The sequence below is a fragment of the Zootoca vivipara genome, chromosome 4 (genome assembly GCF_963506605.1).
Source record: "Zootoca vivipara chromosome 4, rZooViv1.1, whole genome shotgun sequence".
In the NCBI taxonomy this organism is placed as follows: Eukaryota; Metazoa; Chordata; class Lepidosauria; order Squamata; family Lacertidae; genus Zootoca; species Zootoca vivipara.
The window spans coordinates 25,731,755-25,745,743 of NC_083279.1; the positions used below are offsets into that span (position 1 = coordinate 25,731,755).

The following is a 13,989-nucleotide window of genomic DNA, read 5'->3' on the forward strand; positions in this document are numbered from 1 at the left end:
TTGAATTGTAAGCATTGGCTTTTAAATGGATGGGAAATTCATGCAAGTTAAGTAACTGTGCTCTCAGTTCAGAAATGCATCAATTCATGGCTGAGATTTTACAAGCGTCACCAGGAAAATTTATGGCAAATTTGTTTTTTTTATTATGATAGGTGCAGGCGTTACCTCTGGTGCGTCAGCCAGTTTTCCAATTACTTCTGAAACAAGTACTCATTCTCCTTTCCAGCATGTGCACAAAGGTAAGAAAAAAAGCCCAGTTCCCCTTTTAGCATTTTCTTGAGTTGGCTTTTGTATGTAATCCTGGGAGGCTGGAAGACTGAGCAGCCAAGAGAGCAAGGTACCTTCTTCCCTACAGAGATGTGGGGTTGATGTGCCGTCTCAGGAGTCTGAGCTGTTTCTATTTAAACGTGTGTTTTTTTTACTCAGCCTATGGGTCTGTCAGGCAGGCTTAAAGTATGTGTTTTAATTTCATTTCACGGTTTTCTCATAGATCATTAAAAATATTTCTTCAGCAATCAACATGCTTCAGCAGAGATGAGTTTTACAATGAACTTTGAAAATGAGGTGTATTTATTGAGATGAAAAGTTAATTTAGCTCCTTTATCTCATCAAATGAGGTTTATTTGGATTGTGGGAATTTAGTTCATTTCAGCCATGTGATGATGTGAGCAATCTCTTTAGGTGCTAATACAGTCAGGTGTGTCATTATGGGGCACAGTCAAGGCAAGGGTACCAGGTCACCAGAAAATTGGTTTTTTTTGGGGGGGGAGTCATCTACTGATCCCGATTCAAAGGCTTGGTAATGTGTGTAAGGAACTCACAGTGATCATAACTTTGTTCGCTGCAAAGCAAGAGGCACTTTAGCCCATTTTAAACACAATTGCTAAGCAGGGCCAATTACTCTTGAATCAGGAACAAATCCATTCAGCAAATCCAGCTCCACAAACAGAAAGATTTGAGACACTAATGAATATTGGCAACTGACTGTGGTGTTTCACCTTAGCCGAGAAATATGTATCAAGAGTGTCTTTCAAACAAGCAAGTAAATTGCAGAAAAATGAAACAAAACCAGATGATTTCGCTGTAAGAGAATAGCTTTTAAATAAATGGGTTGTTCACGAAGGCTAAATAAGTATTTTGTTTATTCATTTCAAAGTAACTGGGGAAGAGAATTTTACAGCAAATCTGTTTCTATTGAAGGTGCGAGTCTTACCTTTTCTGGAGTGTTCTAACTGGAAAACTTTGCTGGCTGCAAATGGGCTTTACTTGCAATTACTCATTAGTGGTGGTTTTCGGGGGGGGGGGGAACCCAACACACAACACTACCACTATGAAAAGGTCTGCATTGGCACATATGAAAAGTGAATTGCTTGTTTGAAAATTTTCAAATTCAGCAACATTTTGATACACTCACAAACAATTTAGGGTAGGGGAATCTAGTAGTGCAAGCTTGCTAACAGTTAAATGACAATTTCCTGAATGGGCAATTTCACCTGCAGGAGTGTGATCTGAGAAATGTGCTCTGTGTGTTGTGTGTGCAGGGGACAGAAACAGTGGCAGAGCTTCATGCTCCGGCACCGGGGGGCAGAGAGCAGGCAGGGGCGGGGCTGGCACACGTTCTGGGCGCGGGGCACGACACCTGCAGGGGCATGGTGCCCAGCGTAGGTGGGAGGCAGCCGCAATGGCACCCCACCGGGATCGCGCTGTTGGGGATGGTGCACTCCCCCCGCACTCCTCTTCCTCCGCCAGTGGACAGAGGCAGTTTGAGTTTGAGTTTTAGGGCTAAGGAACCTATTTATGGAGCATTTATCCTGATTTCCTTGCACAAAGCTGAAACGGCAGTTAGATGATATTCAGACTCTATTGAGCATTCGTTCTAATTTGTTTACAGGGAGGTTATATGACAATGACCAGTCCTCTTGGTTTCGTTCCAGGGCGTTTGCACATTATCCCAGTAATCATTCCATTAATCCCACACTTTTCACCATCACTTTCCTAACTGCAAAAGATCCACTGTTGTTTTTTACATGGATATGTTGTGCTAGGGCAACAGAGAGCTTTAATCCATTTTAACTGTACAAACCCACATTTGCCCGATGGACTTGAATCCACCCTGCAAATCCTGGCCACTTGGAAGCACCCTTAGAGACCGAACTGTGAGGTGGCTAGAGCAGGTGCATCCTCGAAACTGCTCCCTATGAGGACCTGATGTGTGTGATAAATACGTATTTGTGTATGCATGTGTGCATGTGTGCATGTGGGGACACAGACACACATGCAATACTGACTCTGAATTATAAAGACTACATCTGGCATTCTACTGCAAGTAAAAAACTGCAAGCTAAGTAAATGAAAATACAAGATGTTGTGACGTGGGGTTCGTGATTTCAGCTCTCTTGACACAATATGCTGGAGACAGTTCTCTAGTAACACTTCTTTATTAAAGCAAACAAGACTGAGCTCTGAGGGGAGGAAAGCTATATTTATAGGGACGGGGGACTAGCTAGAAAGGGATACATTTTGGAGGGAACAATATCAGGCAATCACAGTGCTGCCTTTTGGAGGAAACCAATAAGACACAGCATCCAAATACAGCAGCTTAAATGAACCAATAGTAGCTGTACCTTCTGGAACCAAAAGGCAGTTACTTTACCCTAAAGCAAATACATACAATAGTCATACAGATATAAAATCCTTTGACTCAATACACAAAATTAGTGTTCTTCTGAGTCCAGTGGAGTTTATTTGCATGTTAACGTGCCTGACATTGTAGCCTTACACTATACAGTGGAACCTCGGTCTATGAACACCTCGGTTTATGAATTTTCGGTTTACGAACGCCGCGAGCCCATCTGGAACGGATTAATTCACTTTCCACTACTTTCAATGGGAAAGTTCGCTTCAGTTTATGAACGCTTCAGTTTATGAACAGACTTCCGGAACCAATTACACCCATGCTTCGGGTTAAGTACGCTTCAGGTTGAATACTCCGCGGACCTGTCTGGAACGGATTAATCCACTTTCCATTACTTTCAATGGGAAATTTTGCTTCAGTTTATGAACGCTTCAGATTATGAACAGACTTCCGGAACCAATTGTGTTCATAAACCGAGGTACCACTGTAGTCCTGTGCACTCCATGGAGTTCAATGAGACTTACTACCAGCTTAAGTAGATATGGGATCTCAGCCTTAATAATGGTAAAAGTGCCCCCCTGATTATCCAGGCAACAGATATGAAAAGTAAAGGAAGTGTGCTTCCTTTTTCAGAAATATTTGAGTTATCCTATACAAATGTGATTCATAATCGGTGACTAAGAGACAAGCTCATATGGTTAATACTTTGAAATGCCTTTAATGGGTTTGCAGCCACAGCTCTAATAATCTGTCTCTGTGTTTTCAGGCGACCTTTCCAGTCAAGGGCACCTTGCAACTGCTCTTATCATTGCTATGTCAACTATTTTCATAATGGCAATCGCTATTGTCCTGATCATCATGTTCTACATTGTGAAAACCAAAACTTCGGCTCAAGGTAACTGCCCGTCAGTAAAGAGAATTCTGACTTCTGAGATGCTGTGATAGGCATCTGCCGAGAATGGGTTTTAACAAGAGGTGTTCTTTTAAATTCCAGCTTGCTGCACTAGCCATTCTGTGAAGACCGTAGAAGCCCAGGCCAATATGCAGGGAGAGAAAAAAGAAGTACAAGGTTTGAACAGTTTTTTTAATTTCTGCCTTTTACACACATCAGATCCCACACGGCTTAATTTGCCCTGAGGTGATGCCCCGTGTTAATTTAAACTGTAAACTGCTCGGATTCAAATTCCATTTAGCAGAAGAATAATTGGGAAGGCATCTATGTAACCTTGAAAACGTCCTTCTGCATGCAATCCCTTCCCTGACTAATTTAAGGCTCAGCACCACAATTCGGTGATTTGTTCCAAAACACCCATACGCAGGTGCCAGCGAGGGAATTACGTTCACAACTGTGATCCGTTGACCGTTTCAAACCCTTTCCCTCCTTTTTTTTTAATTTGCAGAAAATGTGGTGATTTTCTCAGAGAAAGACGAGTTTGGAAAATTAACTGCAACTCCAGCGAAGGTTGTCAAGAGGTATGTGACAGAAAAACAAGCATGCTGATAGCAGGGAAGGAGTCGACAGGACATGACACTTAACTCTCGACAGTAGGCATTATTCCAGCCAAACTAAAGTCAGAGATGTATATACAGAACGGATTAAGTTTGTAAACCGGGCTACCACTGTATCTACGATCACATCCGCACCACATATTTAAAGCACATTTATATCATTAATAGTGGCAGGCAGCTTCCCCCAAAGAAACCTGAAAATTGCCGTTTACCCCACACAGAGCTACAATTCCCAGCTACAGTTAATAATAAAACACAGTGCCCAGGGTTCTTCGCAGGAAGCCTTGTGCTTAAAATGTATGGTGGATGTGACCTAGATCTCTAGATAGATGAGTGTGCACACAGATGCACCTAAGAATCTCTTAGGATCCAGGGAGGATCCTGAAACCTGTGGAAAAGAGACCTGGAGGGGCATATTTAGACCCAGGCTTGAGGTGCCTACGGTCTTGAAAGCAGAGAGAGATCTGGAAGGAAAGTTTATTTACATTAAGTGGGTGGTGGAGTAGGGCATGAAGGAATTTGTCGCAGGAAAATGTGGCAGGACAAACACTACAGTGGTTTGTTTGTTTTTAAAGGAAAGGATTGAACATCCGTCAGTTGATTTGAAATTAAAACTACAAAGAGCTAAAGCCCTGGTGCTCAGGTGGATACAAGAATCCCTTGCGCCAGGCTCAGTCACCAGTAATTCTATCTAATGTGAGGCATCAATCCATGCATATACCCTCCAGTATTTCTCTGATGAAAATTTCTCTTTTTTTAAAAAAAAAAAAGAGGTGCCGGAACTTACCATGAATTCCTTCCTAGTTCTCTTTGAGTACCCATCTGAGAGATGCTGGAACTTAATTCTAGTGAGTTCCGGCTAAGAAAAAGCCCAGAGGACATCCTATTCCATACTCTCATTTTACGGATGCAAATAGGGACGTCCTAAGGAAAAGCGGGACATTCCGGGGTCAAATCAGAAACTGGGGTGACTTCTGTAAATCTGGGACTGTCACTTGGAGAGTCTTGCCCCTGCCAGCAAAGGAATATAAAAGCTCAGTGGAAATCAACAAGCAGGTCACTCTGAAGCAGGGAGCTCTCTGGCCTGAGTGCATCAGAGTTTTCCACACCTGGAATAGACGGCTGGTTTGGGGTATGTGACTGTAAAAGCCCCTGGAATTAGAAAAGCACAGAGTAGGCAAACTACTTACTGGGCATTTATTTCCAGATTAGGATGCAATGGAGGGTATGAGAAAAGAGGGCTCCCCCCCCCAAGAAGCCCTGTTGCCTCATGAAATCGCATTGCAACACTTTGCAAGAACTAGGCCGAGCCTATTCAGTAAAGACCATGCATATATATTTAAAAGATGCTGGAATCACCTATGCTATCGTTTAGAAAAGCAACCCTTCTGTTTTTCCTCCCCCTCTTCCAGTGAAAATGATGCTTCTTCAGAGAATGAGAGGCTTTTAAGTCGTAGTATGGACAGCGACGAAGAAGCTGCGATTGACAAGCAAGGGACGCCGGAACTGTGCTTGTTGTCTCTCGTCCATTTGGCCAGAGATAAATCTTCCACAAACAACAAATCCACTGGCGTAAGTCTCACCTGGGAGACTTTGGGTCAAGTGCCACTTCCCCGTCTGCTTGAGCAGCTAGCTAGCTGATCTTCCATCAGGCATTGTTGGAAAGGAGAATACATAAAATATCATTAACTGTGTGGCTTAAGTTCTGTGGCATGGCCTCAGTGAGAGCCTCCATTAGATAATGGAGAAAGACCGTATCCAGTTTTTAATCTTACAGAGTTATTGGGATTGAAAATGAAATAGCAAAACAGTTCTGACTGAGCTCACATATTTCATTCATATGAAATATGCACATGTTCATTCATATTTTAGGTAGCTATTGAAAGGCATCTGTCTAGTCTGTCTAGACAGCTATCCTGGTTGCCCAGGATTTCAGACATGGTTCTCTCCCAGCCCTACCTGGAGATGCCAGGATTGAACCGGGGATCTTCTGCACAAAAAGCAGGTATTCTGCCAGTGAGCTACAGTCCCTTCCACATTGTCTCCATGTCCTGGAATGGTTACAGGCACGTGGCTCGGGTAAAAGGGTAGCACTAAGGACCCTGCTGCTCCCTCTCATATCTATGAGATGTTGCAATCCGTGGAGGGCTGTTGTGGGACCTTTATGCAGCTGGCTGTATTGCCAATATAGCAGTACTGTCTAAATGAAGCTTGCCAAAAAGCTTTTATGAAACCAGTTTTTTGCTCCATCAGTTCTCCTCACAAGATTCATGGCAAAGCAGGCTCTTCATGGGGCCACTAACTCTCAGTTTATATAACCCTCTTTCAGGAGGTGTAGGTAGAACTGCTTGATTCACCACAGATGTTTGTGCCCTATGAATCACATGGTCTCAGGCCATGATATACAACCGTGATATTTTATGTATTCTTCCTGCAAAATCTGGTCAGTGTCTGTTCAAAGAGCAATTAAACGCTGGAACATGTAAGCAGAAATGTCCAATTGATCCAAGGCAGAGGATGATCTTGTGTGAGAGTAATGCAAACTCTACTTAAAGGGATAGTGGACATGAACAGACTCCACATCTGTTAGACTTTTAACTCGCCTGTCACCTCAGCAGCATACTGTACAGCATGAAAGCCTCTAGTCCGGTCATTAATTTCACAGAACTAGCTTTCCTATGGAAGCTTCACAAATGTAACTGAAGACGGAACAAAGATGTTTCTGTAGTTGGCTCCTGTCAAAGGAGGACACACTAAGACAGGATCGAGACTCAAACTTTGTATACTTTATTACAGGCACCCCCAAACTGCGGCCCTCCAGATGTTTTGGCCTACAACTCCCATGATCCCTAGCTAACAGGACCAGTGGTCAGGGAAGATGGGAATTGTAGTCCAAAACATCTGGAGGGCCAAAGTTTGGGGTTGCTTGCTTTATTATTTTGTTTTCAATGCCCCCTGCCCTCTTCTCAGAAGTATGCAGATGTTATAAGCCTCACTGATGAATGCACATGGGTATGTGGGTGTGGGTGTGGAAGGTGTACTACCATTTGCCTGTGCCTGGGGCAGGTATGCTTCGCATGCACACCAGCCAGAGGTGGATTGCACTCATCCAGCACTCGCTGCCAACGATGCTGGGCAGGTGCTGGAGGGTGCTCTTCAAGCTCTGCTCCACAGATCCTGTCCCTGCTGGGCAAGCGCTCGTGCGCCAGGCAGGGGGCAGAGGGCGCATGATGGGGTTCTCTGCAGAGGGTGTCTGTTTCATGCACTCCCCAGATTGTGCGCCTGTGAAAACGGCCCCCCTGCCCCCCCACGACGCCACTGCTATCGGCCTACCAGTGGGATGATCTTTCTTCCCACGGGGGCCACATTATGTGAGTAGAATTGCCTTGGGTTCACACACCTTTGGCTCATATTAAAGAGTCAGCAACCTATTAAACAATGCAATTATGCTCATGTTGACGTTTTTAAAAACACAAATTTTGTTATCCTGCTTGTAACATAACTAGGGAAACAGCTATATGGGTTGGCGATGGAAGGCCCACCCTGGCTACTTGAAAACTGTATTTAGCCACACTTCTGATGTGAGTTTTCACTAGACAATGCCTGGGAAAAAAAATAGCATGTCTCCACAGCTACAAAAGCTAAAAGCGGGCTTTACCATCCCCATAAAGACCCCACCACCACCACTGAAATTCATAGGAATTAGCGTTCTGCACCCAATACCAAATCCCATTCTTTATAGGGAATCGTAGAATACACACAACTCCTTCCCCTCTGCTCATCAAACATCTAAGGATGAAGGTCCACTTAAAAAAAAAATCTTTTATTTTTCCTTAGATACAAAGCCGGCGGAAAAAGATACTTGATCTGTATGCCAACGTATGCAGCGTTGCAGAAGGTGAGTGAAAAGAAAACACATTAATTTATAGCCACATTATTTGCTACATAGCTTCAAGATGGCTAATATGTCACAGGCAATAGATTCAGATAAACCCAACTCTGGAGGTGAGGTAATTTTGGAAGCAATCTGCCTGAACGGCAGAATAAAATATCACCCAGTGCTATAGTTAAGACTAGCGCTTTAGGCTGAATTCCTATACACTTTTACTTGCGAGAAATCCCACTCAAGTCAATCAAGCTTCGAAAAGATGCATGTAGGTCTCACTGCGTGACAAATATGTTAACAGCCCTTCACAGCTCTGCAACCAATTATATATATAAAGAGACACTCCTCCCGCCATGTCAGCTATGATTTATTGCCGCTTATCAGAACTTGTCCTTCACCTGTGACATTTAGAGACCAACACAATAAATATACCATAGGGCTTTTGGCATGAGGAAGTGGGGGAAAGCGTTGCTTGATTACTACAGCACTTCTTTTCTTTTTATGCCCACTTTGGTCGCAAGATTCTTCAAGAACATAAGCCATAGCAAGATATTTACGGTCTGCGAGAATAAACCTAAAGCCACATAAGCATTTTTCTTTCCAGAAGCATTTGCATCTGTTCCACCCCCAACCCTGCCTTTCCTTTTTACCTCAGAAGATGTGTTTGGGAAAGTCTCTTGTTTTTGACCTCAGGATAAGATGGATAAGATGGGGAAAGTGGTAGGCCTCACCAGGAATTTCACCCTTTCCTTGAAATATATGTCGGCCCTGAGGTGACAATATATATATATATATTTAAAAAAGGTTCTATTTGTTGGGGGTTCCAGTGCTTTTCAATGGACACTTTTTGCTTTTAATGAAAACTGGAAGCTTCAACCTCTCCTGCAGGCAGTGCCAGATTTACAGATAAGCTAAACAAGCTATAGCTTAGGACCCCACTCTTTTGGGGGGCCCCCCCCCAAAAAAGGAAAAAACCTGTATTTCAGTTCAACAATTACTTTGATAAAATACATATTTTGTTATGTGCAAATGGCTTTAGGTACATATTAGGTCCATAAGTCACCATAGAGCATATATTGAACACAAAAAACAGCGGCAATTTGTTGTTGACAAAGGACAGCTGGACATATAAAGGGCCCCATTACCTTCAGTAGCTTAGGGCCTCATCAAACCTAAATCCGGCCCTGCCTGTAGGCATAAGACCTCCCAATTAAAATTTTCAGCCTAATATGAAGGTTGGCTGTCAGCTTATGCCAGGAAGATGCAGAAAGGAAACAGCAGCAAAACAAGGAAGGGGAATGTGCTGGATTAATTGACATTACTTCTATTGCAAGGTGAAATGAAAGTAACAGAAACTAATAAGCTTGTGCTGGAAGAATAATCAGTATGTGGGAAAACACATGCAACAGTAAAAAAAGGGGGGGTAATTTCATAGATAGCTTTAATACTATAAAACAAATATGGATAGCTCAGTTGGTTAGAGCAGTGTTTCCCAACCTTGTGCCTCCAGCTGTTTTTGGACTACAACTCCCATCATCCCTAGCTAGCAAGACCAGTGGTCAGGAATGATGGGAATTGTAGTCACAAAACATCTGGAGGCACAAGGTTGGGAAACACTGGGTTAGAGCGTGGTGCTGATAATGCCAAGGTTGCAGGTTCGATCCCCATATGGCACAGCTGCATATTATTGCATTGCAGGGGGTTGGACTCCATGATTCTCAAGGTCCATTCCAACTCTACAATTCTATGATCCGATGAAAAGCATTGCGAGTACACGTTAATGTTAATAAAGAAATATTCTGAATATGGGGAACCTATGGGCCTCTAAATGCTGTTGGGCTACAACTCCCATCATCTCTGGCCGTGGGCCAAGCTGGCTGGGGCTGATGGAAGTTGGGAGTCCATCACCTTCTGGAAGGGCACAGGTTCCTCAGCCCTGCCTGGAAGAGGCACTACATGTCAAACATGGAGAAGAGAGCTCAGTAAACGTGACCCTCTAAACTTTCTTTTTAGGCCTCAGTCCCACGGAGCTCCCGTTCGATTGTCTGGAGAAGACCAGCCGGATGCTCAGCTCCACGTACAACACCGAGAAAGCCATTGTGAAGACCTGGCGCCACCTCGCCGAGAGCTTTGGACTGAAGCGTGACGAAATAGGGGGCATGACAGACGGCATGCAGCTCTTCGACCGCATCAGCACAGCAGGCTACAGTATTCCAGAACTGCTAACAAAACTAGTGCAGATTGAGCGGCTAGATGCCGTGGAGTCTCTCTGCGCGGATATCTTGGAATGGGCTCAAGTGATACCTAAACCTGATCCAGTGGTGGCCTCGTGACATGTGTCTCAGTTGCCTTCATTTCAAGAGGATATGGATTCCAAGAGCAATGGGACTCACTATGGAATGGAATCTGAAAAGCATGGATGGCCTTCAGATTTCAGTAGCATTTTCTGTTGTTGCAAGTATAAATCGAGCCAAGGATTTTTACTGGTTCATCATAAAAGAAATGAAAGAAGCTTCACTGGCTGAAGACTTCTTGAATGAGACTGACTTGGCCTGTTAAGAAGATATTGTTGTTCACTTCAGACTCCTTTTACAAGCATAGATACAGATCGGCCTGGCAGTATCATTGCAGGCTCTGAAGAAATCTGATGTAATCACTATGGTTTAATTTTGTCTCAGTCCTCAGCAATTAGTAACGACTATCAGATATAGTGTTGCCTGATACAGATAATGTGAATGTCAGTTCTACTACATCTAGCATTTAACCAAATGTCAGTTTCCTCTCAAATAACATTAAGGATTAACCATTTTTTAAAAAATCATGTGAGGTTTTGACGACATAGATTAGTTGGATGTGTGTTGAAATTAGACCAAGTAGACCACAAGAGTCCAGTTTATTCAAAATTTCAGCGTATGCTACAGTCTTGGCATATGTGATCCACACAGACATTTCAGAAATATTGTCACATATACTAATGGAAATATATGTCAATTATAAAATTAGCAGAATTTATTTATGAATATGCTCATACACATACATTAAGTACAAAAATTATTTTGACCATCTTTTATGCTGCAGAAGGGGAAAAAAAAATAGACCTAAGCATAGAAGTATGTGGTGACATTTATTCTATCTTCAACTAGATCACAACCGAGGTAGGAAATAATAACGCCTCAGTCAATATTGCTCATTTATTTGTTCAAATCATCTTTAGATTTAATGAAATTCTTTACCATTGCAACCCTTTCAGAGAGGGTATTTTGAAATGCTACTTCTGTGTTGGCTACAACTGTTATGATTTCAAGGCACTGACTAATCAGATCAATATTGATCGGCAGGTTTCTCTGAAAGACCACAGTCTGGTTCATTTTCATGTTTTGTCATTACAAGAATGAGTCTGTGTGAGCCTCGTTGCTCCTGCTCCCCCTCCCCTGCCCCAAGGCATGAAGAGACCAAAATCTCTTGCTTTTGAGCTAACCACAGTTCATTGTTCTGCCTGAACTCTGGGACCTATCGTTCATTCTAATCTCGATGAATACAAACCAGAATATCAGACTGTGGTTTGGTGCTGGTTTGATTTAATGACCTCAAATTCAGATAGATGTAGCAAAGAACTCTAAAAATAGGTGATTTATCTCTTTCTGCAACTGGAGAGAGGAGAAGAAGATGGAATAGGGAGCACATGATAAGCCACTGTCACTGAAGTGGGTCAACGTGTTCGCTGTTACCAGAATTTCCCAGTATGTGTCCATGTGCAGGGGAATTTTGGACATGTATTTGAGTTTGCCCTCAGTTCATATGGGGCAATGGCGAGATCCAACAGTGTGACCAGTGCTCAACATGAACTAAAAGCATTGGAGAATGTACTTCAGAATCCTTTGGGATTCTACTGCAGATGTCCGAAGCTTCTCAGAAGGGGTCAGTGTGAACCGTATTAAGGTGATAATTAAATAACTACTTACAAAAGTTAGCGTGAGGTGTGGTCTCACCATTGTAATTACCCCATTCAATTTAATATATGTTTAAAATAAGCAATATTTTTTTTTCTCATTTGAAAAGTAGAAAAGAAACAACACATTTCTAAAGATCAATACATTTTTTTAAAAAAATGGCTTTATGCAATGATCACAAGAACTACCTAATGTTGCTGGCAGACTGTCCATGAGCAGGTAGTTAGGCCTAGGGCACAGATGAGGGCTATCTCCTCTCAAGGAAATCCGTATTTTTCTTGGCATGGGGGGTCCTCGTGAACTCATAATTACAGAGTCCAGGGGCCAGGGGCAGTTTAATTAGCAAGTTTATTAATTTACCGTTCAGTTCTCCACAAAGTGCTGTGCTGGCAGATTTCAGTAAGTTATTATTATTAAAAGAAACACCATGTCTCAAAAAGCAATATTTTTTTAATTAGAAGTTGCATGACTGAGCAAAAGTGATATAGAACTATAACTCATTTTCTTTAAAATTATAACCAGCCCTGCCCCCTGCCTCTTCAGCTGCAAACAAGTGGCAATCGAAAGACTCCACTCTAATGGGTTCAATGTGATGAATATTTAATGTTGTCATTTAGTTTTCCCATGTGTGGTACCCAATTTGTTAGCCTGTGAGCTTTGGATTTCTAACTATATTTTACTATCTCCGAAATGTCCTTTCCCCTCTGAATAATGATGAAGAATACCTTGTGTAATTAATTTGCAAATGTGTAATTTGATGACAGTTCATTCCTCCCTGGCCAGTGCAGTTTCCTGAAGCTTTGAAGCATTCTACCACATAAAGAGAAGCCCCACTCACCCACAACTATCAGCTAGAGTCAGTAGCTCTGAAATGATGCAATATGGTCTAGATCAGACATAGAATCCCAAAGGGTTCTGAAGTACGTTCTCCAATGCTGTCTTAGTTCATGTTGAGCACTGGTCAGACTGCTGGATCTCACCATTGCCCCATATGTTTTTGGACTGCAGTTCCCATCATCCCTGACTAGCTAGCGATGATGGGAGTTCTAGTCCAACAACAGCTGGAGACCTAAGTTAGGGAATCCCTGGTCTGGAGTCTAGTGCACAGGTTTAGCTTCCAGTTGTAAAGCTCAGAGGAAAGCTATTCCTGTGCACTGTAGTCAACTGGGGAGGGGCCACTGCTTCTTGTGCAGAGATCGGTTTCTGCAAATGTTTGTGCTCCCATAGTTTGGTTTGCAGAAGCCCCAAGACAAAAGTCCGGCTGCAAGCACAAACCTCTTCCTACTTGCAGAACACAATTGCTGGCTTATAACACCACATGTGGTCATTTCATTTCCTCATTTTGCAGCTCTGTACTTAACATAAACAGTAAACCTCTCTTTCCTACCCCAGTTCCTATCTACACTGTTATTTTACAACTTAGAAAGGTAGCCTGCTTTGGTTATTCTTCCACCTACTTCACAAATAAGTACAGTAATTATTTCCCCCTCAAAGCTTTGGGAACAATACGCCATTGTGCAGTCCCAGCATGAACACAGGGCCTGGTTCAAATTATTTCATTTTGCATACAAAAATTGTTTTCTTGCATTAAATCCCCTCCCCAAATAAATAAAAGGGTCGGGGGGAAAGCGAAGACTAATTCTGCACTTCTGCCAAAATGTTTCTATTGTAGCAATCTTGTATATATAACTTATTATTGTTGTACATTATGCAAAAAATAAATAAGGTATTAAGATAAAGCAATGCTACATGTGTGGTGATATTTTTGTTAAAAGGTTATACAGTTTACTTTTTATATCTACATCGCTTCTTGCCTTCCCCTCCAGGACTATTAACCAATTTCAAACTCGTATATTCAACGACCAGGATCCAAAGAGCTAATTAAGGCATGCCCAGAGACTGCGCACTAGTCCTATGGGTTTTGCTTTTTTAAAACTAACCTAAACTAAACTTTCCCCTCTTGAACAGCAAATCCTTCTAAAAGCCATCAGAGAAGTGCTTTGAGGGCC

The 13,989-nt window shown here is 42.5% G+C and overlaps 1 protein-coding gene across 1 annotated transcript in view; it reads left to right on the plus strand.

The window, feature by feature from the left end:
- Positions 1–12,405, plus strand: part of EDAR (ectodysplasin A receptor) — a 76,835-nt gene extending 64,430 nt beyond the window's left edge. Inside the window, exons 6-12 of the mRNA XM_060273400.1 lie at positions 153–239; positions 3,402–3,530; positions 3,630–3,704; positions 4,036–4,108; positions 5,557–5,716; positions 7,982–8,042; positions 10,044–12,405. Of these exons, the coding sequence (XP_060129383.1) occupies positions 153–239; positions 3,402–3,530; positions 3,630–3,704; positions 4,036–4,108; positions 5,557–5,716; positions 7,982–8,042; positions 10,044–10,363 (905 nt within the window). The 3' untranslated portion in view covers positions 10,364–12,405. The remainder of the gene's footprint in view (positions 1–152; positions 240–3,401; positions 3,531–3,629; positions 3,705–4,035; positions 4,109–5,556; positions 5,717–7,981; positions 8,043–10,043) is intronic.
- Positions 12,406–13,989: the final 1,584 nt, after the last annotated feature.